The sequence below is a fragment of the Notolepis coatsorum genome, assembly GCF_963971535.1.
Source record: "Notolepis coatsorum genome assembly, chromosome: 9".
NCBI lineage: Eukaryota > Metazoa > Chordata > Actinopteri > Aulopiformes > Paralepididae > Notolepis > Notolepis coatsorum.
In genome coordinates this window covers 111,979,165-112,005,576 of record NC_140173.1, presented here as the reverse complement: position 1 = coordinate 112,005,576, position 26,412 = coordinate 111,979,165, and the positions used below count along the sequence as shown (strand labels likewise).

The 26,412-nt window shown below is 43.5% G+C and overlaps 2 protein-coding genes across 4 annotated transcripts in view; both read left to right on the top strand.

Annotated features, from left to right (window-relative positions):
• The window catches only part of atp6v1ba (ATPase, H+ transporting, lysosomal, V1 subunit B, member a), a 122,808-nt gene extending 118,477 nt beyond the window's left edge, over window positions 1–4,331 (top strand). The window contains exon 14 of the mRNA XM_084321147.1: window positions 3,287–4,331. Coding sequence (XP_084177273.1) covers window positions 3,287–3,429 — 143 coding nt within the window. The 3' untranslated portion in view covers window positions 3,430–4,331. The remainder of the gene's footprint in view (window positions 1–3,286) is intronic.
• Window positions 4,332–4,804: 473 nt separating this feature from the next.
• The window catches only part of shtn1 (shootin 1), a 147,290-nt gene continuing 125,682 nt past the window's right edge, over window positions 4,805–26,412 (top strand). For all 3 annotated transcript variants that reach the window (XM_084321605.1, XM_084321604.1, XM_084321606.1), the window contains exons 1-3: window positions 4,805–4,894; window positions 6,712–6,764; window positions 7,720–7,780. In XM_084321605.1, the coding sequence (XP_084177731.1) occupies window positions 4,840–4,894; window positions 6,712–6,764; window positions 7,720–7,780 (169 nt within the window). In that variant the 5' untranslated portion in view covers window positions 4,805–4,839. The remainder of the gene's footprint in view (window positions 4,895–6,711; window positions 6,765–7,719; window positions 7,781–26,412) is intronic.

The following is a 26,412-nucleotide window of genomic DNA, read 5'->3' as shown; positions in this document are numbered from 1 at the left end:
TAGCATTGATGCTATTCAATGCTATTAACATTAGCTAAATAGCTAACCATTAATGCCATTCAGAATGTATAACATTACATTATTGGTCCGGATGGGAGAATTCAGTACTGTATCCACAGAACCTTCTGTTTAATCATCTTCCCTTTATTCATGTCCTTAGATTTTTTTGTACACATGATCTCAAGAAGGTACTGAACGAGATCAGTGGCAGTTTTTCATGTCTGGTCATTTTTAGCATGGTGTGTTATTCACTGTCAAAGATGCAAAGAAAAATCATAATTCATATTCTCCTTGTTTCATCACAATTTAAGCAAGCCTAGTAATAGACACAATATTTCTGACATTGTGAATACATTCCCTGAGGTCCATAGATGTCCCTAGATACCAAGAATATGCAAATGGACCTTGTAGAAGTGGAGCAATATTCCATTTACCTAGGTATATATTTTAGGGGGGTTTTCAGAAAATATTCCATGGGTGGAAGAGGTTAAGAGGTTAAATGGTCTGGCCCCTCAGTACCTAGCTGAACTCCATGTCTGTTACCCCAGCTAGAGCACTGAGGTAATCAAATAAGCTACCTTTAGATGTCCCGAGGTCTAGGCTAAAGACAAAAGGTGACCGAGATTTTGCGGTGGCTGCCCCTAAACTATGGAACAGTCTTCCACTGCGAATTAGATCTGCCCAGACCCTAGAGCAGGGGTCAGCAACCGTTACTATCAAAAGAGCCACTTTTCCCCCCTCCCACAAAATAAAATGCTCAGGGAGCCACACAACATATTTACCGGTACCCTTAAAATGAAGATAACACGGTGTATAACGTTTTATACTGTATATCTCCAAGTAATTTGCGATTTATTATACTTTATACTTATAGCACACAGTTTGTTGCATTAATGGAATTATAAAGCAACAAAAAAAATCTGACTTTTTATTGCTGTTTTTACCTGTTATAACAAAGGAAAACCTCAAGCTCTTATGAAGAGGAGAAAAAAGACTGGCTGTGTAGACCTATTTTTAAATAAAACACAGAAGAGGAGATAAAACACTGGTGTCTGTAGACCGACTTTGAAATGAAACCCTGAACTATTCAGGTATATTTGAGTCCTTCCCTTATTTGTGGAAAATATATAAAATAAAAAGTTAATTTTTCATTCGCAAATTTCGCACCACATACAGTATCAGGTAAGCCTGCATCGTTAGTCGTGAAAGCAAATTAATCTGTCCACGCTGAATTAAACCCTCTATTTTCCTCAGACTTTCCTTTTTTTGGATTTTTGGACTGGGGGGTCAGAAACTCAAGATTAGCCACTTGCAGACGGCAGGGAGAGGCGTGGGGTGTGACATACTGTATATTTTAGTTGATGATATATTTTTGTTGACTAGGGGCGGCTAAGTGGCACAGTGGGCAAGGCGCTCGCCACTAACGCAGGAGATGCTGGATTTGAGCCCAGCTCTCGGCGTTGCTACCGGCTTGGCTGGTCGTTCATACTAACACAATTGGCAGTGTTAGAGGTGGGAAAGCCGGTGGGTGGGGATTGGACGTTGTGGACAGCGACCCCTACATGTCGGTTGGTGCGCCTGTACAGCAGAATCGGGAGGTATCGGGGGCAGTGTGAGCCTCCCACGCGTTACTCCTCGCCACTGAGAGATTGCGCTGTTCAGGTGAAAAGATGCGACAGCTGCCTCCTCGTGTACCGGAGGGGACACGTGATGCAAGGCTTGGTCCTCACTGCAGCCGACCAGTGGGAGGCATAGTCTAGCAATGTTCGAGACAGGGGAGGGGAGAATTGGCAAGGCGAAATTGGGATGGGAGAAAAATAAGGAGAAAAAGTGGATTAAAAAAAATATTTGTTGACTAAATATTTTAGTTGATGAAATATTTTTTCATTTCAGTGTCACAATATGACATCGATCTCCAAAATAAGAGCACAAAAAATGTAAATAAAGTTACAAAAGCCGCAGGTTGCCGACCCCTGCCCTAGAGTGTTTTAAAGGCGAACTATCTTACTATTTCTGTCACTATTTGGGCAATTTTACACAATTCCTGTGAGTCTGTGAGTCTATGGAACACATCTGTAAGTAATTTTTTCTAAAAAAATGCATTGTTTTGTATTTCTAATCAAGTTCTGTAGAGCAGCATTTTCTACCCGTCAAGATTCCAAGCTGTTTTTGGCTGGGATATGCAGATCAGTGCCTAATTCACATTAGCGAACCAGTCAAATCAGAATGGCTTGGTTCAGCGGTGGAGGACCTTGTCTCATCTGAACTGGAGGAATGCGCAAAAAATTTAATTTGCGACATACAGTGTTGATACAACCCCACATTGCTAGAAAACAATGCTAAACACTGGAAAAGGCCAGTTATAAGATAGTTCCCCCTTAAAACACAGCTGAAGCTGTTTTTATTGGCTTTTTGAGTCTTGTTAAGCCATACATCCCTGGTCGTGTCGTGATTTTTAAATGTATTGTAAATAGTTTTACTTTGTGTATACTGTATTTTGTATTTTTTTTGTATTTCAGTTTTTATATTGTAAAGCACTTTGGTACAACTACGGTTGGTTTTAAATGTGCTATAGAAATAAAGTTGACCTTGACTCTTGTCTGTAGCAGGTCTCTCCGCTCATGGAATGACATGTCCGTATGAATAGTATGTATTGTAAACGCTATGCAAAGTGGGCCAAAACAAAAGCACCCTCAAAAATCCCTACTACATGAGATACCTGAAATGTTGGGATGGCTGAAAATCCAGTGTTGGGGCATGCTGACAACAAAACATTACATACATTCCAAACATTGCGTGGGTTTCTTCCGGGTTCCTCCCACACCAAAAGACATGCATGTTCAAAAGCCTCAACTCCATTATTAGATATTATAATTCATATTTCACCATACCTTGCAGGCATCCAGCCAGGAGTGCATGCTAAGGGGGGAACTTACATATCACTTTGAATATTTCCCCCCTTCAGCTCAATCGGATAAAAATAAAAAAACATGGGCGCCATGAACAAACAGTCTGTGGACATTGTGAAAATGCTTGCATGGCCATATCGACATCTATATGACATCAATGTTTATTTGTTTATTTGTAATTTGACTATTGGCAGTAGTTGATGCCAAATATAAAATGACCCTAATTTGTTTGTAAGGGCAAGTTCAAGTTTCCTTCACACACGCATCACAGTATTTGGGGGTTCGTATCCACATGGCATAGTATTCCCACATGTTTAGTCCCAATTGTCATTATATTTGGATGCTAATCACTGCTACTGTCGTCTCTGTTTTCTCAGGCCCGTATGACAACAGGACAGTGTTCGAGACCCTGGACATTGGCTGGCAGCTGCTGCGAATCTTCCCCAAAGAGATGCTGAAGAGGATTCCCCAGAGCACCTTGGCAGAGTTCTACCCCAGGGAGTCTGCTGCCCGCCACTGAGGGGGTGGGATGCTCTGGTCCCACCCTTCCATGTCACTCTGCTCTGGGCCATTGAGACCACTGTTGTCCCCAGATGCCCTATTGCGAGAACGGAGCAATAACCTCGGCCCCCACCCCGGTTCTGTCGATGTAGTGTACTGTATTTGTGTCCAGAAATATTGTATGGATAGTGTCTGATTGTATTATCTACATTTTATTCCAAAAAATGTAAATGTACCCTCAAAATCTTATCAATCACTGTTATTTATTGTGGGATGTTACTGCTTGACCCCCAACCCCCTCCTATTTAAAAAAAAATAATCGTTGGTTTATGCAAAGACAAATGCAGTCTTCCAAAAGAATAAAGACCTTGAGAAATAGATATTTGCTCTTGACAGGAATAGTTGCATTGTTCTCTTTGCATTTCAATGATTTTTCAGTTGTCCAATATATACAACATCTGTTAGCCTAATTTAATTCACCATCCTCAAAACACTTTGCATAATAAGAGCATCAGGTGAAAAGTGTTCTAAAGATATTATAGACACATGGTGTAACATTACTTAGCTGATAACTCACTGGTACTTTTTTATTGCATTTTGTTTTTAAGTACTCAGGTTAATATTGGACAAATGTATTGGGCAGCTTGAAATTGATTTCAAATGTGTTGAGCTGCATTTACCATAATGTGTTTATTTTATTTTTTTTGTCCCTTTTTGCTTCTTGTAATTACTCTGAATGGAATACAGTGGATGTTTACATTATTCGTTTGTTGTTTTTTGAGTGACTTGTGTTGTAAAGAAAAATATATATACTAAACATTCCCATCTCCTTATGTTTGCAGAAATGTAATTATATGTTGTCCGCTGATATTGGTTTGTGTGGTTAACTGTCGATCATGAATAAATTAAATTATATTAGAATTCCTTGCCTTGACTCAATTATATTGGCATGTTCTTTCATACAAACAAGGTTAAAAAAAATCCTCAAGGCTAGTCTTGTCTTCAACTGTTCCTATACACTTGTTGCATAAAGATAATGTACTTTATCTGTAGTAGGTGGACATTTACTCAATTACTGCACTTTGAGTTATTTGTACTTTAATATTTCCATGTCAAGCGACTTCATGCTTTTACTCCACTACATTTGAAAGCTTTATTATTTGTTGACATTTAATATACACTTTTACTTTACTTTAAAGTGTGACTTAATTACTTTAGTAGATTTTGGAATAAAATACTTGTACCCACGTAGCCCACTATTCTATCAGGTTATTCCTATTTTCGCTAGTATCTTTGCCTGGGTAGTTCTTCCACTGCCTGTGGGTGACAGTCTACTGCACCTGTAATAGGCAGGTTATGAGGTGTGTAAAAGTGGCACTTCCTGTTGCGCACGCCAGCACTGGGTACACTATTAAATTATCTTGTCATAATGGCGGCAGAAGAACTTAAGAAAATGGACTTAATTGCAAGCCTTTCCAACCAAGGTAAGCTTGTTGTATACATCGGCGGATTTGATTTTGTATATTTGCATAAAGCTGCATAAATATATTTTCGTTTCCTCCGCTCTGAAAGATTAATGAGTTCTTATACACTTAAAATGTATTATCATTGGTAATAATTCTTGAATGAGGTGAATAATTCGATATTTTATACTCGTTCTTTGTCCTGGTTCAACGAGTGTGATTTAAAATTCCATTTGAAAGTGCACGCCAGACAAACCACTCATTCTTTATCCTTACCGTTTTGTCCGTTCCAAACGAGTTCAATGTACACATTCCATAGGAATTCCATACGATGTTATTACGCTGTAAGCGTGAATACTTTACCCAAGGCAGTTGTCCTTCACGCGTCCTGCAACGCACTTTGAAAGCGTGTCCTAGCTTATATAATGTATAAACTATAGTAGGAGACTAGGAGGGAATCATAACCTCTTATGAACCACAGTTTACCACTAGACTTGCTAGATGTTTGCATTGCATTGGCCTAATGTCCCTGACAGGTTCTCAATCACCATAATGATAATACTAGTTGAATAAATTAACTTGCTCATCAAATACACGTTGAGTGTGCAACTCCTGATGCCTGGATTCGAGGGTTTGCTGAGGGCAGCTACAAACAAGATGTATTATAAAATGTTACTGTAAGCACTTGTTACTTGAATAGACAGTCTAGCACTCCAGATTAACTGTTTTGTCAGTACGGCCTCCAGCAGCTCTGCTAAGCAACACATGAAGTGCAGCTGTAAATTTGTGGTCAAACCAATATTCATGCCTGGTACATAAAAAACGAAATCTCAGTGAACACACCGGAATTAAACTCTAGTCATCAGCACCAAACAACTGCACCGGGTCCACCTGTTTGATGTTGTCTCATGGTGCCTTCAAATGGGGTCATGTTTACCATGTTCATGAGAAGAGTCCATATAGGCGACCCACTGTTGTGGTATTCACGACTTTGTAAGTGGACATTTTATATAAATCAAATGTATTTGTAAGGCCCGACAACAGACATTAATGTCCCCGGCCGGACAAGTCTTCTTTAAACAAATCAAGAAGAAACATCAAAATAAATCGAGAACAAAACTAAAATACCATGAAGTCCAAAATAAAATGTAAAATAAATAAATTAATAATTGAATGCAACACTCCCAGACATACCCCACGCGAAGGTAAGGAAAAACTCACTAAAAACCTAGCAATAGGAAAAAAGCACCACAGGCAATGTGGAGGGGAGAAACCTTAGAAGGGCCGTTCAAGGGCGGGATCTCCCTTCTTAGATGTCGGTGATAGTAGTGTTGCTATAAAACAGGCGACACAGTTGGTAAGCATGTATATACATGTAATGAAACACAAATAAGTACATGCAATAGCAACTGAGGTACATATAAAAATGTAATTAAAAAACCCAGAATTGTCATAGTTTTTATATTGTTTACTGGTCTTTTGTCCATGTGCTGTGCCACCGACTGAGAGCTTATTTCGGCAGTGGCCAACCACCCAGATTACACATTTGTACATTTGGCATTTCCCATAGCTGACATATTCACACCCAAATGATGAATACTCTTGCATTAGCAGTGCTGCTATTTTCAACACGATATAGTCATGTGTGAATGATACATGACATGAGCCAGTCATTGGGTGACAATTTATCACATGCTGGAGAAGTTGTTACGCTTGGTCGTTTTTCTTCCTTTTTTTGTTGTTGTTGGAAGATCTCAGTTCCTAGTTGTTCAATGATGCCTTCATTCAATATAATGTGCATTTGAAGATGGCTGACTGGCATCCTTTGCTCCCCGTAGCTCTCCAGGAGTATGAGGGCCTGCAGAGAGAGCACGAGATAGCAACCATGGAGGTTAGTGTTGTTTCCCCACTGTTCTCCAGACTACACTTCTTTTACCCTGGACAGACAAACAAACATATCATTGTTACTGGATGTTATATTTGTCTAGTTTCACTAAACTAAAAAAGAAACTGGATAGAATATGGGTTTTTCACCCATTTGTGAAAAATGTTAGGTAAAATAGGTTGTTATTTGGATGAACCTTTAGAGTGAATCTTGTCAGTGATAGACAATGATTTTATGGTAGTCAGTGATAGACAATGATTTTCTGGTAATCAGTCAGTGAAAGACAATACTTTTATGGTATCCAGTAATGGACAATGATTTTATGGTAGTCAGTGATAGACAATGCTTTTCAAGTGTTTCATTCCCGCATTGTTTTTTGTTCGTCTTTTGAATCACCTCAATAGCTTGTATTTAATGCATCTGGCTTCCTCTCCTGAAACCCTCCATTTGAGTACAAGTAGAGTGTGTGTGACTAATCGAAAAACAATTATATTAAAAAAAAATTATAATATTTTTTTTTGCACTACCTATCTTTGTGAAAGTGGCTTCTCAGCTCTGGTCCAGCTGAAGACAGAGCAGAGGAACATATTGGACATTGAGCATGACCTCAGAGTTGCTTTGAGACTCTTGTCAGGACCAAACAACATCCCCAGTTATCCCATTAGTTCCCCCAAACTTACTGTCGGTCTGTTATGTTAAGCTAAGAAGTATTCAGCTGGCTGGACCAGAGCTGAGAAGCCACTTTCACAAAGATAGGTAGTGCAAAAAAAAAATAAAAAATTATAAAAAAATTAATAATTTTAATTTTTTAATGACTAATCGACACAACAATTCCTCGTCGACGATTTTTTATAATCGACGTCGTCGACTAATCGTTGCAGCCCTAGCCAGACAGAGCAAGGTTAGTAGCAATGCAGGAGATAATGGAGGCTGTCTCGTTTGTCTCTCTTACCATGGGCAGTGCGAACGGATGCAGGGGGAACGTGACGAGGCCATCCAGAGGCTAACTGTGTTCCAGCAAGGTGAGTTTGTCTCTTATGATTCAACAGCAGTCTAAGGGCACTTTCATACCCTGCCTTGAATTTCACAGTCGAATTGAACCCTGGAGCATTATCCTCCTCTGCACGGTTTGTTTGGGTCATTGTGTGAACATTGGAGTCAAACTCGGGTCAGCACCAAACAACCACACCCTGGTCCACCCTGGTTTGACGTGGTCTTATGGTGCCTTCAAATGGGATTGTGATTACCGTGTTGAGTTGTGTTATTCGCGACTTCATAAGTGGAAATGCAGTTTTTGTTGACATTTTGCAAATGTGCAATTTTTCATCATCACTAGCCTACTAAACAAATACCTGCATAATTCAGGTGACAGCCTAATGAATCACAGACAGTGAATTAGAAAATGTATAGTATAGTATAATATAGTATAGTATAGTATAGTATAGTATAGTATAGTATAGTATAGTATAGTATAGTTCATATTGTATAGCTCATAACATTTCTGCCAAAGTGGAGATCACAAGATTTTTGCCTATTTCTGCTCGCATATGTTCATCAGGATTGAAAATTACTATATATCCAATAAAAGGCTGACCTGCATGATCACATGGCTTTGTTAGAGAGTAGGCCTATGGTTCGTTTGTCAATTGGCAATGTGAAACATAACTGAACCAATGAAAACTGCAACAGAATGAACTATTTCATTTTTTATTCTGACCATTTCAAACCAGCGTAGGCGTAATAGGGCCCTAAAGATCATCACCCAAATCTCTGCATTAATCACAGCGTTGATAAGTAGCTCAAAAGTGTTAGCACAGCAAAGCTAATGCTAACCGTTTCATGTAAGTCACTCGTTCAAACCCCTTCACCGACAGGATTTCTGGTATTACATCTACGATGTCCACCATCTCTGCCAATGTGCAAGGCACTGAACCCCCAAACTGCTCCATGGGCGTGTATCTAAGAGGGATATGTGGAAAGACATAAAATCCCACCACCACCACCCCATTCTCCTCCTTAGATTTTGAATTAATTGGGACAAATAATAATAATAATAATAATAATAATAATAATAATAATAATAATAATAATAATAATAATAATAATAATAATAATAATAATAATAATAATAAAAGAAGGGGGGGGTGTCCACTCAACCTTGGTCTCTATGACCTAGGCTTGAAATCACCCGACCTTGGGCTGATGCCACCCTGCTGCATGCAAGCCAAACCGACCTTTAATCCTACCTCATAACCAGGGCCGGACTGGGGAAATAATTCATACCGGGAGATATAGCGCGAAATATAGCCCCAATCAGGCCACTTTTTAAGCGGGGGGTCTGGAGGTCCCCCACCCGGATTTTTTTTGTTACAAAGACAGCATTCTGGTGAATTTTAGTGCATGTGAATCACAAACTAATGAGCCAACAATTGCTTAGTACAATGTACTCTTATGAACCTCAAATAAAACTGTTGTGTCACTAGCAATGCTACTCTCTCCACCTTCAAAAAGAAAAAAGCAAGCGCACAACATATTTTTCTATTTACTATTATAATACAGTTAACCACTTTCTCCACCTATTCAAACAGAGCAAGAGCACAATACCATATTCACTTTACTGATGCACTACCCATCAACAGTTAAAATAGCCCTTTACACAAACATTAAATAACAGACCTTTTATTACAATACTATAATAACAGTAGCCACTGCCAGAATAGTGACACATGTATCGCGTGTGGTGAGCACACGCATGCATGCACAACGAAGACAGAAGATTGCGTTGTCTCAATCATTTTAACTATAAAATTAGCTCAAAGTATGAGCTCACTGACAGAAATTTCAAACAAAAAGCATCAATTGTCAAATAATATTGATCACATTAACTAGACTAGATGTTTTTGAGGAAATTAGAAAGGGAACAACAACTTAACCCTTGTGGCTGATCAGATTCTTATTTGTTTGATAACTTTGCAGTGATTATGTTTGTAGCCAATGTGGCAAAGGTGTGTAATCTTTGAATTATTTTGGAATTATTTTGACTTTCTCTTTATCTGCCATTCCATTCGCCGCCTGTCAATCAGTTGTATCGCCTGGTCCCGCCTCCACCAATCACACGGGGCAGCACGGCTCCATTTCTGTGTGTGATCCGCGTGAGGGAGAGAGAGAGATAGTTCTCCAACTCTGTTGCAGACAGTGAAATCCTGGTTGTTCCCCACCCACCTAGGTTATCTAACTATCGCGCCGCGCCGCCGCCACAACTAGAAACAATTACATGAAAAAGAAAAAAAAGTATAATAATTTTTTTTATTTTTTTATATAATTTTTTTTTAAAATCTGTGCAGGCCAGGCCACCGGGAAAACTCCCGGTGCTCCCGATGGCCAGTCCGGGCCTGCTCATAACCTTCCATCCATCCAATCATTTGACATCGTAAAGCTCATACTCTTGAAACGGCATGTACATTCTTTACAAATATGTATATATTGTGGACAACAGTATAGACAGTACTTAAGCATTACATCACGCGCAGGAGTGGTTTGTGAACAATAAACCATGCCTAGGGGTGGTTGTTAGGCCTGAGGCGCAGCCGAGGGTCGTTAGACCCCCCTAGGCATGGTTTATTGTTCACAAATCACGACTGCAAGTGGTGTAAAGCTTTTATACAACTGCCACATTCATCCAACCTTATTGCTATACAATAAACACACATTAATCAAAGATTTATTGAAAAAACCATCCGCCAGAAAAAGTAGTTCCCACAACTACAAAAAAAGACAATTTGCCTCCATGTGGAAGCAGCTTGAAGTGCATCCAACCAACTAACACATCCAACTGTGTGTTATTGGAATGATTGAGAGAAGTTGCCTCATGTGGAAGCAGCTTGAAGTGCATCCAACCAACTAACACATCCAACTGTGTATTATTGGAATGATTGATTGAACATTTTATTACCAGATGCAGAATGGGTACAATACAGTACGGCTCAATACACACAATTGTTAAGGGAATGCAGACCTACTTTCTATAGAACTTCATTCTTAGATGCTTCTATAGATAGTAGGTAAAACAAATTAAAAAGTTTTCTTTGCCCTATAGGAAAAAAAAGTTTTCTTCGCCCTATTTTTTATTTCTTTTTTTAAACCTACTGTAGAGGGCCTAAACTTAACCAGTTGGAAACCAAGCGTACAGTAATAAAAATTCGCAATCAATCAATCAATTAACTCAATAGGCCATGCTCACTTAGAACAGCGCAGCACCCAGCTCTCTCTCAGTCTGACTATCCCCCGCGTTGCAGACAGGAGTGTGTGTGTGTGTGTGTGTGTGTGTGTGTGTGTGTGTGTGTGTGTGCGTGTGTGTGTGTGGGGGGGTGTGGCGGTGGGTAGAGACTAGAGCCAGCGCTGACAGTCTGAAGGAAAAAGAAATTGAAAAAAAATCGCAAATTAATCAATCAATCAATCCGTGATTTTTCTTTTGTTACACAATGATTCAAGCAGTGGCGGCCGGTGAGTACTTCGCCACTAGGGGCGCTATACCAAACATTTTGCAAATGTTTGGTAAAAAAAAGCCCAACACAAACACGCACAGCTCTCTCTCTCTCTCTCTCTCGCTCTCTCTCTCTCTCTCTCTCTCGCTCTCTCTCTCTCTCTCAGATGATGTCAGATCCATTCAATAATAAACACATTTGTAAAGCTCGTTATTTTAAACAAGTTACCATTCATTGTCTGAGTGGTTATGTCCCACATGCGGCGAAATTAGAGAGAGAGAGAGAGAGCGAGAGCGAGAGAGAGAGAGAGCGAGAGAGAGAGAGAGAGCATTTTAGTAAAGTTACATTTTCAACAAGATTGCTGCTATTTAAACACTTCATGGAAACGGGGTAACGTTAACCTTATGTCGACTGTAGTATTGTATGACCTCGACATAACGTTTAAACGTTAACGTTACTCCGTTTCCATGAAGTAATTATAAAAGTAGCCAGCTAAGATAACGGAGCTAACAGCTAGCAGTAGCTGTAACGTTACAACGTTATGCGGCATCAGTAGACAACGTATCATGTATTAAACTAGAGTTAAGATCGCTAATCTACCTTGTTGTTGGCTTGTTGATAAAGTATATCCACTCCATGGCATTGTCCATCCAGCCTGTGTTGATGTCCATCCATTGTCCGCATCCATATAGCTTGTTGTTAGCCAACAAGCTGTGTGAGTGAAGAGCTGTGTCTTTGTCCATTTCCGCCTCGAACAGCCTGCAAACTACCTGGCGTTCTATCGCCATGCTCTAAGACAAACTCTAACCTTAACCAACTTTGAAAGAGTGCCTAAGCTTAACAGTCTAAAGAACTTGCAGTCACGGTACGCTCGTCTAAGACAAACAGCTGCCTGCATCATTCTCACAACAACACAACTATCTCCACCGACCAACCTAGGAATAATAACCTAGAAATTGGATTCGGCCAATCAGAGATCGTCTCTGTGAAATTCTGCTACGGAAAAAAATACTGGCGTCGGCCAATCAGAGAGCGTCTCCGTGAAATGCGGCTACAGATATTCTTGACGCTACTGGCTAGACCGCTTCAAATCGCGCCCGGATACCAACATAATAGTCATATTTCAACGCACAACGCGTTATGCACTGATTGGCTGTGACGGATACAGCGATCAAACTGTGACGCGCACTCAGAGCGCTATCGCGTATAGCCCGGGCCGAGAAATACGAAAAAATAAAAAAACGTGATGTCACTTCCTGCTTTGGAAAACAAGTGTTTTTTAATTGCGATAATAACGTTATATTGTGCATTGGAAACACAAACATACTTAAAATTAGTAAATATTATTAATTTTAAACATGTTTATATTATTTATAGGGCTATAAAACTAAAAACTAAAAACTTATTTTTCTTGTTCTGTCATATAACCAGGGTAGGGCCTGAGGGGGGGCGGCGCCCGAGCGCCCCTAGTGGCGAGCCGCCACTGGATTCAAGACCCATCAATTACATCATCCAACATTGTTTAAACGACTAAGACATTCGCTGTGACAGAATCGCTTGATATTTAGTCGTTTAGTCGCTATCAACATATCCATTTGTAAAGATTATTGTCCACCATCTTGTGATCCGGCGGATTGATGTGATGTGATTCGGTTGTGGGCGGGTCCTGGGCCAGCAAGCATGGACTGATCAGCCAATCAGAATAGAGAAATTTGCATGCCGTTGTATAAAGTACAGTAATCCATTCCTTTGCATGGATCAATGACGATATACCTTCATATTCGGTATACCTCCCATCCCTACTTGCGAGGTCTTGCCATGAAACAGACAGTTCAGCTCAAAATACATCATGGCATAGACCTGTTCGCTGTATACAAACGTACCGTGTTCGAGTCAATCAGCAATACCTACTGAGTCACGTGACTAAATTGCCCCCTACCTGCGCAAGCTGCTTCGCTAAAATAGTACCCTTGGAAAACGCTCAAGCGGACTGCACGACACCAGTTCCATTTGTGAGAAAAGGGGGGTGGGTTATATTGACAAGGCTTGACAACAGAGGTTCAAATATAACTTCATATTTATTGGTTATTTGTTTCTTTTATATCAGCATCCAGTCTCCACCGCCATGTTAACACTCTTCCTGTGTTTACATTTTCGAGCGTGACATCATCGCCTACGGCAAGCTTACACGCTCAAAACGCAAACCGTAAACAAAACCCAGAGCGCACCAAGACTGAGTGTGTACGCAAACTAGAGGGGGGAGAGGGAGGGGGGAAGTTCGCACCCAAGGACGGAACGAGGACGGAACGGACTGGAACGAACCCGAATGGTGAGTGAGAAAGCACCCTAAGGCCACCACTCCTACCAAACACACAAGGAGAGGAGGGCTGAGCGCTGTAGTGGATGTCCCTTATGGGCATCCATAGCTGTTGCTGTAAGGCGTGGCGCAGGCGCAGTTGTGTTAGATAATAAAGACGTTACTTGAAATGGCCACGCTGTCCGAGTCCTTATATGAAACACCACCTAAGCATTACCACATGGTGTCAGAAGTGTTCAACCCATGTCAGAAGGGTTAACCCGTTACCTAGGAGACGAAGAGAAGAGACTGGTCAAGCGGTGAGAGAGATATTACAGGCTATTACAAGAGTTAGCACAACAGCTAATGTTAGCTAACTATGTCGGAAGGAGAAGGGGCACCAGCGCCAGCAAGGGCGCCGCCACCAGAACCGGCAGCAGGTCGCGCGCAGACGGACAGTTTCCATGTCAGCGCACCGGAGAAGTTTGACTGCACAGACGGCAAGAACTGGCTGAGATGGATCCGGAGGTTTGACAGATATCGCGTCGCATCGGGACTGGATAGGAAAGGAGAGGCTTTCCAAGTCAATACGCTGATATACTTCATGGGAGATGAAGCTGAGGACATTCTAAATGCTACTCAGCTGAGTGCACAGGAAAGGCTCGTATATGCAACTGTGGTCACGTGTTTGGAAGAACATTTCGTAGGGCGACATAACATCATATTCGAGCGTGCGCAGTTTAACGTACGTAAACAAGAGCCAGGGGAAGCCGCGGATAGCTTCATAACGGCAGTGCATAAACTCGCAGAACACTGTAACTTTGGGGTGTTGCGGGAGGAGTTAATCCGGGATCGCATTATTGTCGGGATAAAAGACCTGGGCCCTCATGCATCAACGTGTTCTACGCACAGATCTGTGCGTAACCCGTGCGTACGATCATTTCTAAGCAAAGAGTGGGATTCATCAACTTCAACTTGAACTTGACTTCGTGCTTACATCTACGCACATTTCGGACCTGGCGTACCTCGCGCCCAGTGGTAGAATATATTATTACAACAAGGAAATGAGCTTCTGTGCATAATAACACTGGATGTTCTATGAACCGTAGTTCATTATAGTTCATTGTAAAATAGCAACAGTAGTGTAATTATGGTCAAAACCCTATAAATAGCATTTGGAATAATAGATCTTTCTCTCAGAATGAATGCAGCATGTCATATATGTTACGATGAATTGAAAATGGGGGACCCTGATGTAAACAAGACGAAAGTCTTTCTCTGGTCTGCATCCCCTTAACAATTGTATGTATTGAGCTGTACTGTACTGTACCCATTCTGCAATCTGTTAATAAAGTTCTCATTCATTCATTCATTCATTCATGGTTTATATAGCGTTATCGGAATATACAGGGTGTAGGCTACTGACTGACTGCGCTCCGCGTAGCTTGATTGATTGATTGATTGAAAAGTTTATTAACAGATTGCAGAATGGGTACAGTACAGTACAGCTCAGTACATACAATTGTTAATTGGGGATGCAGACCAACTTTCGTCCTGTTTACATCAGGGTCCCCCATTTTCAATTCATCATAAATCATAAAGCTCAACTCGTTATTATTTTGCGCACAGACCGCCGAAACACGGGAACGTTTTGATTATATTTAAAAGGCTTTACGTTAAACGAAACAAGTGGAATTTCGAAGCTGTAAGCAGAATAAGTCATATGAATATAGTGTTCTTCCCCCTTTTTACTGTACAAGAAAGAATAGAAAACGCATTGCAATGACACCATGCAGATAGTGGACAGACTATATGATGGAATTCAAGTTCATGTATTGAAAGGCAGGATACATCATACATGCAGTGAGATTCATTGTTCTTGTATATGCTCTCGTATTATATTGTTTATATAGGCTACCCAATACTGACATCAAAATAGATTGTAGTAGTATGCCTCTAGAAATCATGCAGCAGGTAGAAAATTGACGGGAGATCCATCGCGATTTGGAATAGAATTGAGGAGAACTTTAATCCGTGGGTATTAATCAAACAACACGGGAAAAGGCAGTCATATTCCAGCGCGGTCTTTATTAGCCGACAACAAAATAGATGCCTCTAAAAATCATATAGCCAATCGAACACAACTAATAAAGGCATTCATATTGTACAGCACGGTTATAATGACACACAACACAACCAACGCCAAACAGTGGTCAACGAACGGTCTTTATTAGTATTTTGAGCTGTCCAGGCAGAATTGCAGCAATGGTCTTAGGGAGCCGTTGATATCTGACATCACCGTTTACAAATCCGCCTTTTATTTATCCACCTCCGTTACGAGGACCTCCACCTCGGTGTCTGTGTAGTTTCTCTTTTTCGTTCACTTTGCCATCCTCCAACATTCCACGCACAGGGATTCCCTCATGGTATTTGAAGGGGAGGGCCTGACCATATTTGGTTGGTCGGGGCGGTTTTGGTATGCAAATACGTGAAAGCGTGCACGAGCTGCGGCGCAGGGCCAAGGTGGGATTCATCATGACAGATGTGCGTAGAGCCTGCTTACGCACGTGTGATGAATGCCGACTTCCCTGTGCGTGCGCTAGTTCTAAATTCCGTGCTTACGTGTGGAAGTAGGTCAAGGTCAAAGTCCACGTTGATGAATGAGGGCCCTGGCCCTTTCAGAGAAGCTGCAGCTGGACGCTGACATGACATTGAACAAGGCCATCAGTCAAGTGAAACAGCAGGAAACTGTGAAGCAGCAACAGACTGTGATGCGGGGCGGGTCTACACACACAGAGGAAAGAAGAGAGGTGGATGCGATCTCTCGTCCATTCAAAAAGAAAGAGGCATATGGTCACAAACAAACAGAGTATACCAGAACAAGACAGCCAGAGACAGTCAAAAACACAGAGAAGTGTCAGAAATGTGATCGATTTCCCCCCCATAGCTGGAGAGAATGTCCAGCTAGCAATGCAGAATGTAGGAAGTGCCACAAAACAGGGCATTTTGCTGCAGTGTGCCGTTGCGCACAGCCAGTGTATGAGATGCTAGAGGAGGGAGAATTACAACAGGACACCCTTTTTCTAGGAGAAGTGAAGGATCATGTCTCTGGCTGGCACACAGACATAGAACTCAATGGAGAAGTGATCTCTTTTAAAATAGACACAGGAGCAGCAGTCACTGCTATCCCCACCAGGCTATATAAATATAGCAGAGATGGCCCCTTGATGGCAACAGATAAGAAGCTATATGGGCCCAATAACATGGTGCTGCAGGTAGCAGGGCAAGTCACATGCCAGCTCAAGAGCAAAAGTGGAACGGTTGCCCAGCCGGTATTTGTGGTAGATTCTTTAGTCAGACCCTTATTAGGCCTGCCAGCAGTTGAAGCCTTGCGACTGGTAGAGCGGGTTGATGAACTGGAGGACCCAGGCGACATTTTCAAGCGTAAATTCCCCACAGTGTTCGCAGGCCTGGGGGGGTGTATCACTTCCGCAACGGATTTAGTCGGATTTCGGTTTCCGGGTTCGCCTGATTGGCCGCGACGGCCACGTGACACACGTGGCACGCCCCCGCGGCAGCGGCAGCGTTGCCGAGCTGCTGTTTAATAATATTGTCGCGTTGTGGAAAGCAGGATGAGAGAGCGTAGATTTCAGTGTGTATCATTCACGCGTGGCACGCCCCCGCGGCAGCGGCAGCGTTGCCGAGCTGCTGTTTAATAATATTGTCGCGTTGTGGAAAGCAGGCTGAGAGAGCGTAGATTTCAGTGTGTATCATTCACGCGTGGCACGCCCCCGCGGCAGCGGCAGCGTTGCCGAGCTGCTGTTTAATAATATTGTCGCGTTGTGGAAAGCAGGATGAGAGAGCGTAGATTTCAGTGTGTATCATTTAATCATTTATCATTTAACATTTGAAAGGCATACATTAGAGGTACACCTTACTGTAAATTGTACCTCATCCCATTTCTGCTTTGCACTATAGCGTATTGTATATTAGTACATTGCATAGTATATTGTATATTGTATGGTAACAGTCTCTGGAGCGCAACAGTTTTTGCACTGCAACTCGTACACCTTACTGTAAATTGTACCTCATCCCATTGCTGCTTTGCACTATAGCGTATTGTATATTAGTACATTGCATAGTATATTGTATATTGTATGGTAACTCAGTTACTTCTATTCTGCATCGAACATTGTACATATGTCTACTGAACAGCGTGACCTCTATTTTTACTTCTATTTTACATGCTATACTATTTTATTTCATACTTATCTTGTCTAGCACAGTCTCTAACAGTAACGGTAAGAAGCATTTTGGATAAAAGTATTCTGTACTTCTGTATGACAACAATGTATGCCTTTCAAATGTTAAATGATAAATGATTAAATGATACACACTGAAATCTACGCTCTCTCATCCTGCTTTCCACAACGCGACAATATTATTAAACAGCAGCTCTGTCATTGAAGTGGGAAAAGTGAGCATTAAACAGCAGCTCTGTCATTGAAGTGGGAAAAGTGAGCATTAAACAGCAGCTCTGTCATTGAAGTGGGAAAAGTGATTAAACAGCAGCGCGTCTGCACTCAGAAGATGGCGCGACAATATTGCTCTGGCGTTGAAGTGGGAAAGCGGCAGTGAAGTCCGCGCCGTGCGCGCGTCAACACACAGGCAGAGGCAGAGAGGGGCGCGTATAGCGGCGCGTGTCACGTGGCCGTCGCGGCCAATCAGGCGAAACCGAAATCCGACTAAATCCGTTGCGGAAGTGATACACGCGGCCTGGGGAGGCTAGAGGGGGATTACTGCATTCGCCTGAAGGAGGATGCAGTACCATACGCACTACTCCACGCAGAGTGCCTATACCACTAGCAGACAAAGTTAAGGAGGAGGTGGAGAGAATGGAAAAGATGGGAGTAATTTCAAGGATAGAAAGGCCAACGCCGTGGTGTGCGGGTATGGTACCCGTGATAAATCCCACCACTGGGAAAATCAGGATCTGCGTGGATCTGACTAGACTCAATGAGGCGGTATGTAGAGAACGACACATACTACCATCAGCAGTCATTGGCTCAATTGAATGGGGCAAATATCTTCACTAAGCTAGACGCACGCTCAGGTTTCTGGCAGATCCCCCTATCAGAAGAATGCAGAGAGCTCACCACATTTGTTACTCCGTGTGGCCGCTTCTGTTTCAATGTCCTGCCGTTCGGGATCAGCTCTGGTCCAGAACATTTTCAGAGGCGCATGTCGCAGCTCTTGGACGGGCTGACGGGCATAATATGCCACACAGATGACGTGCTGGTATGTGGCGTAGATAAGGCCCAGCATGATGAGAGGCTCACTGCGGTCCTGTCCAGGCTTCAGGAAGCCGGTCTGACCCTAAATGAAAAGTGCGTGTTCGCACAGACAGAGGTGGTGTTCCTGGGCCACAAAGTCAGTGCAGGGGGCATAGCACCAGACCCAGAGAAAGTGAGGGCAATCGTAGACATGCCCGCTCCACAAAATATCGCAGACGTGAGACGGTTCCTGGGCATGGCCACATACATGGGAAAGTTTGTACCTCTTTTCACCGACACTACCAAACAACTACGGGATTTACTGGTGAAAGAGAATGCCTGGGTGTGGGGAGAGGTGCAGCAGACAGCCTTTGAAAAGGTGAAGTCTGATCTGGCCTCAGATAGGGTGCTAGCACAGTACAGGCCAAATGCTAAGACAAGAGTGTCTGCAGATGCATTATCTTTTGGAGTGGGAGCAGTCCTCACCCAAATGCAGGACAACAAGGAGTGGCGCCCGATAGCCTATATCTCACGCAGTCTTTCTGACACAGAGCAGATATATGCCCAGGTGGAGAAGGAGGCGCTGGCAGTAACATGGGCATGCGAAAGGCTCAGCTCGTATATAATAGGCCTTCAATTTACAATAGAGACCAACCACAAGCCACTGTTGGCTCTGTTAGGTACGAAGGCACTAGATGACTTACCCCCTAGAATCCAGCGCTTTAGGCTTAGACTACTGAGATATACATACCACATAGTCTATGTCCCAGGGAAAGCGTTGATAACGGCAGATGCATTATCAAGGGCCCCAATCGTGCGCACACTGACAGAGGAGGAAAGAGAGCTGGAAGGAGAAGCACAGGTGTTTGTTGAGGCAGTACAGCAGGGCCTACCAGCGTCTAAGGCAAAGCTGCAACAGATTGCTGAGGAACAGCAAAAGGACTCTGTCTGCAGACAGCTTATACAGCAGTGCAAAAAGGTGTGGCCAAGACAGGAGGAACTGCCACAGCAGCTAAAGCCCTACTGGATCTACCAGAGTGAGCTATACTGTGCAGGAGGCCTTTTAATGAAAGGACGGAGGATAGTAGTACCAGAGACTTTGCAAACAGAAATGCTGGCACGTTTACATGAGGGACACATGGGGATATCTAAGTGCAGAGCGAGAGCAGAGCAGTCAGTGTGGTGGATGGGATTAAGTAGTCAGATCGCTAAGGTAGTAATACAGTGTGAAACATGCGTGAAGAGTCAGACACGGCATCCAGAGCCAATGATGCCATCGACATTGCCTCAGCGGCCGTGGCAAAAGGTAGGGGTGGATATGTTTTACCTAAAGGGCACCACCTACCTGTTAGCAGTAGACTACTATTCAAAGTATATTGAAATAGAGAAAACCCCCATTACCACAACTAAAGGAGTGATCGAGGCGTTAAAGGCCATGTATTCCAGACACTGGGTCCCAGAGGTCCTGCGGAGTGATAATGGTCCACAGTTTGCGTCAGCGGAGTTTGCCGCATTTGCCACAGATTATGACTTTGCTCATGTGACAAGTAGCCCGTACTTTGCCCAGAGCAATGGAGAGGCAGAGAGAGCTGTCAAGGCGGCTAAGTCGCTGTTGAGTAAGAATGAAGACCCACACAGGGCACTGTTAGCGTACAGAGTCACACCATTGCAGCATGGACCATCACCTGCTGAGCTCCTGATGGGCAGGAAGCTCCGCTCCCCACTGCCACAGGCGCCTGCCCACCTGAAACCACAATGGCCCAAAACGAAGGCCTTTCAGGAAAAGGACTACCAACTGAAACTGAGACAGACACAGAACTTTAATGAGAGACACCGGGCCACACAGAGGCCAGAACTGAGACCAGGTCAATCGGTGTGGATCTCCACCTAAAAACGGCCAGCTACGGTGCTCAGGCAGGCTGACACGCCACGCTCCTATGTGGTCCGGGCAGGAGAAGAGGTGGTGAGGAGGAACAGAGCTCATCTGCAAGCTCTCCCTGAGCCACAAGAGACACAGACTCCACAGGAGGAGCAAACAACGGAGGAGGAAATAGCACCAGGCGCCCTGACTAGAGAGAGAGAGAGTACAGGGACTAAAGTGAGAGACGTTCCAAGACGGCAGATAAAGCCGCCAGAATGGCTCAAGGACTACGTTCAGTAAAAAAAAAAAAAAAAAAAAGGGAGTGCTTCACCTTACAGCTAGAAGGCACTTACCTGTATTATCTATCTGTGCAGGAATGTTATGTAATGTTACATCATTATGGTTCTATTTAGAGTATTTCAACATATACTTGAGGATGTTAGGTTTATTCCTGGAAGAAGGAGAGAGGTAATGGATGTCTGTAGTAGATGTCTGAATATACTTGAGGATGTTTATACTTGAGGATGTTAGGTTTATTCCTGGGAGAAGGGGAAATGTAGTGGATGTCCCTTATGGGCATCCATAGCTGTTGCTGTAAGGCGTGGCGCAGGCGCAGTTGTGTTAGATAATAAAGACGTTACTTGAAATGGCCACGCTGTCCGAGTCCTTATATGAAACACCACCTAAGCATTACCACAAGCGCTTACTTATGTGACAATCCGCTCCTCACCTCCATCCAAAGTCCCCTCATGAACTGCCTTCTGCTCCCATCTTGTGGCCTGTTGCCGTTACTGTCTCGCCCTTAGCCTTTTCGTGTCTAGTCCTATCTGTGTTCATTAATCTGTTCTCTGTCATGTTCACTACTCTGCTCCCTGTGTGTCTGCTATCTGCGTTGTTCCCCTGTCTAGTCTAGCACCTTGTCTCCTGTGTCTGTATCTATTGTTATTTAGTCCTGTCATGTATTCTAGTCTGTCTGTAAGTGTCCCCAGCTGTCGCTCGTTATCATCACATCCTGTATATACCTTGTTTCCTGGTGGCGTCATTGTTCTGTTTACCTTGTCTATCGTACTTTTGCTACTGCCTGAAGTCATTCAGGACAAGGAGAGTACGTTAGCTTCTTTATTGCGACGTCAGCAACATGAGTGTGACTCTAACGTAGGCTAGTAGCCAACTGCCCATCAGGACCCCGTGTGTGGGTACTTAAACAGAAAGGTGTGCCTAGCGCGCCTGTCATAAATGACATATTCAAGGCATGAATATTACATCCTCCTTCTTTTAAAGAAAACTGTATAAGCTACTAACAAAGACTGCAAGTAAAGAAAATATTATGCATTACTCTGTAAGACATTCTTTGTAAACATTAACCAGGTGTGTTAACAATATGTCAGGGCCAGGCAATATAAACAGGTAAGTATTAATATGTTAGATATAAAAATATATACTCTTGTATCAAAGGTATTACAGTTCTTACCGTGTGCACTCTTATTATGGAACAGCCTGCTTGAATATTGGAACATTTCAACAGGTGAATAAGGTATGTAATCAAAGCTTAAAGTATACTCTGTCTCAATGGTAGTACAGTTCATACCATATGAAAATCTTATTCACAGAACAACCTGCTTAAATATTGGAACATATTCAACAAGGTGAACAAGGTAAGTAAGTCAGCCATTTCAATAAACATTAGTAGGTCTAGCTGACTTGTCATAGTATCTCTTTTGGTGCTGTTGTCTCTGCACTCGCTTGTCATGTCATCTTTGGGGCTGACTACCCCTGGCTGCAGCTGTAGGTTGGTGCTTGGGAGGGTTGAGCGCAGCCTGCGGCTCATCAACAGCTGTGCCGGCGATTTGAAGTTGTCGACTGGGGTGTTACGATATTCAAGGAGACTTAGGTAAGGGTCTCTTCCGTCTGCTTTAGCCTAGTCCATGAGTGATTTTGCTGTCTTTACGGTTCTCTCCGCTAGTCCGTTGCTCTGAGGATAATGTGGGCTTGACGTGACGTGTGTAAACTCCCACGACTTGGCGAATGCCTCGAACTCCTTAGACTTATATTGTGGTCCATTGTCTGAGACAATGGTCTCCGGGACACCATGCCTGGCACAGGCTGCCTTTAGCTTGTGGACTACAGCTGCTGATGTGGTGCTGTGGTGTCTAGTTTGAAGAACCTGCTGTAGTAGTCGACGGTCTGTCCCTACAACCTGCCAGGGACGGTCTGGGATGCGATGAGGCATCATGGGCTCTTTGGTGTTTGATGGGCGGCGCTCCTGACATATTGAGCACTTTTCCACGATTTGCTCTATATGCTTACCCATTCCAGGCCAGAACATGATGTCTCGTGCTCTCAGTTTGCATTTTTCCATGCCCATGTGGCCTGCATGGATCTTGATCAGCATCTCTCCACTGAGGATGGTAGGGATGACTATTTTCTCCCCTTTGAAGATGATTCCATTAGTTTTAGATAGTTCATCTCGGTGGTTCCAGTATTCAGTGATGTTCTGGGGGCATTGTTTTCTTTCCTCAGGCCATCCCTCCATGATAGCCTGGCTAAGCAGCTTGACCAGACTGTGTCATTGTCTGTTGTTTCTCTGATCTCCTGTAGTCTGGCGTCGTGTACAGGTAGGCTGTTGTACACCATGTGTACCTGAAGGTCCATCCCTTCACTGAGTCCGTCGTCGTGAGAGGCGAGTGATTTCCTGGATAGCGTGTCGGCAACTGGGATATCCTTCCCAGGGCAATGCACGATTGTGAAGTTGTAGCTGTAGTATCATTCTCTGTAGCCTTGGTGGGGCTGCAGCGATAGGCTTCTTCATGATCGACTCAAGGGGCTTGTGGTCAGATTGCACCATAACATGGCGACCGTAGGCATATTGATGGAAACGTACATCTCCTTTTCGATTTGTGCGTAGTTGACCTCGCTGTCTGTGAGTGATCTGGATGCGTAGCTAATGGGCCTTCCTTCCTGCATCAGCACAGCACCCAGCCCATACTTCGATGCGTCTACCTGCAAGCTGAGCTCCTTTTCAGGGTCAAAATAGATGAGAACTGGCCCCGGTTCACTGGTGAGTATGTCTTTCATTTTCTGGAATGCAGCGTCGTGCTGTGCGTCCCACAGGAACTCATTTGATTGTTTCAGCAGCTGTCTCATGGGTGCGTTGATCTCGGAGAGGCTCGGAGCGAACTTGGCCAGGTAGTTGCCCATACCTAGCACGGTCTCCAGCTCTGCACGGCTCTTTGGCGCCTCCATCTCCTATATGGCAGCTATCTTGCCTGGGTCCGGCTTCACGCCGTCAGCTGAAAGAACGTGCCCGAAGTAACTCACTTCAGTGGCTCCAATGGTGCATTTGTCTGCATTGAGCCAGACGCCTCTCTCCCGTGATCTCTCTAGCATTGCATGGAGATTCTTGTCGTGCTACTCTCTGGTCGCGCCATAGACGAGGATGTCGTCTACTATAGCTGCTACTCCGTTTAAACCCTCTTATGTCTCGTCGATTTTCCGTTGGAATTCATCCTGAGCAGAGGCGAGTCCAAACGGTAAGCGTAGGAACCTGTACTGTCCGAATGGTGTGTTGAACGTCGTTAGCTTTGATGATTCTTGAGAGAGCTTGATGGACCAGTATCCTGATCTTGCATCTGTGAGGATTCGGTGGTGGTGAGGACCCAATAGCAATCACAGGAACGAGGAAGAGAGACAGGCAGGACACAACGGGATGTAGTTTAACAAAAGGCTTTACTTGTATTTACACAAGGCTTAAACTACAACAAAACAAGAATAGTACCTCAGCATAAGCTGGCAGATTACACGATACCAAAAACCCGATAACAGGGTACAAACGTGGAGAGCACGGAAGGGTACTGTGTGGAATCACAAACATTGATAGGATATGATATGATAACGAACCAACAGGGGAGTAACAGGAAAGGACAGAATATATAGGGAGACTAATTACAACGAGTAACACCTGGACAGACAACACATGCTGACAAACAATGACACCAAATATATGACTAACAATACATACAAATACAAGAGACAACATACTAGACCAGACCGGGAAACAGAGTGGGTAACAAAGACAACATCACAGAGAATACATTGAACATTAAAGACATTTGGAGGATACACATGAATTGTCAATAACAGAGGCAGTAGGGGGAGTAGCGGGAAAAGTCCACTAGAGGGGGGTGCAGGGCAGGGTCTGGTGGGTGCAGGGCAGTGTCTCTGAGGTGCAGGGCAGGATCCCTGAACTGGCGGGGGAACGGAGCCAGGCTGGACAAACGGATCCTGACAGCATCCAGTACACTGAAATAGCGGGCACCTCTTAGTCTGGGTGTGATGTCCTCTAGTGTCGGCAAAGGGTAATGCGGGCGCTTGATAGCCTTGTTTAGCTCCCTTGGGTCCAGGCAGATTCTGAGCTTGCCTGTGCGTGGTTTCTCAACGATGACTAGTGCACTGACCCACTCCGTTGGTTCAATGACCTTGGTGATGATCTGTGTGTCTTCCATATGTTGTAGATCCTTTTTCAGGCGGCTACGCAGGGCGATCGGTGTCCTTCTCAGTGGGCAGACCACTGGCGTGGCATCTGGGTCTATATGGATGTGACACTCTCCCGGGAACAGTCCAATTCCTTTAAACACATTGTGATATTCTTCCATGATGGTTTGTTTGTCTGTGTATGCAGTGACTGACAACACTAGTTTAATAAGGTCCATATTCAGGCATGCTTGTAAGCCTAGAACTGGGGGTGCCTGAGTGTCTACAATGTAAAAGTCCAATAACATGTCACACTCTTTGTATTTACAATTCAACGTGCATGTGCCCTTTACTGCGAGCTTCTCTCCACCATATCCTGTCAGTCTGCGTGAAGTAGGCTGGATTTTGCATTTATCTTGCAAGCTGTGATACTCTCTCAAGGGAATTACATTTACCTGTGCACCTGTGTCTAGTTTAAATTTAAGCTCTGTGCCCTGCTTTCCTATTTGTATGTCTGCAAAAGCTTGCTCTGTTTCAGCAAACCGTCTGTCTGTTACGGTGTCGACATATACTTCGTCTGACTCTTCGCCTGACTCAGGGCGCATGCTCACCTCGTGCACTGACTTTTTCTGGAAGCTACCTGCCCTGCAAACTTTAGCAAAGTGGTTCCATTTTCCGCATTTCATGCATTGTTTTCCTCTTGCCGAACAGTTCTCTCCTTCCTTGTGTGCTCTGTTTCCACAGTATCCACAGTTCCTACATGTGTCTGTGTCACTTGCTTTGTGAGCTCTCTCTGTCCACTCTGTTCTGGGGCGATACCTCTGAGCGGCATTCTTCTGCTCATGTCTGTGCACTTCGTGCACGAGCTGCTCATGCGCGCTGCTCGTGGCGCCAATAAAGCTTTTTATCTGAGATTGTGCCAGCTCGTGAGCTCTAGCTACATCTATTGCTTTGTCTAATGACAACTCTGATCCGACATTTAAAAGTTTCTCTCTTACTTTTGCTGAGTGTATGCCAAACACTATACGGTCACTAACCATCTCATCATTGTTCACATATGCACAGTCCTTCACGAGCAGTTTCAATGCAGTGACAAATTGTTCAAACGACTCGCTAGGTTGCTGGGTTTTTTCATGGAATTTGTACCTAACGAAAATCGTGTTCCTTTTTGGAATTACGTATGCTTCGAAATTGTCATAGTAGCTTTTCAATACCTTTGCTTCCTCTGTACTGAGAATCCATGTGTTGAAGATGTCTCTCCCTTTTTCTC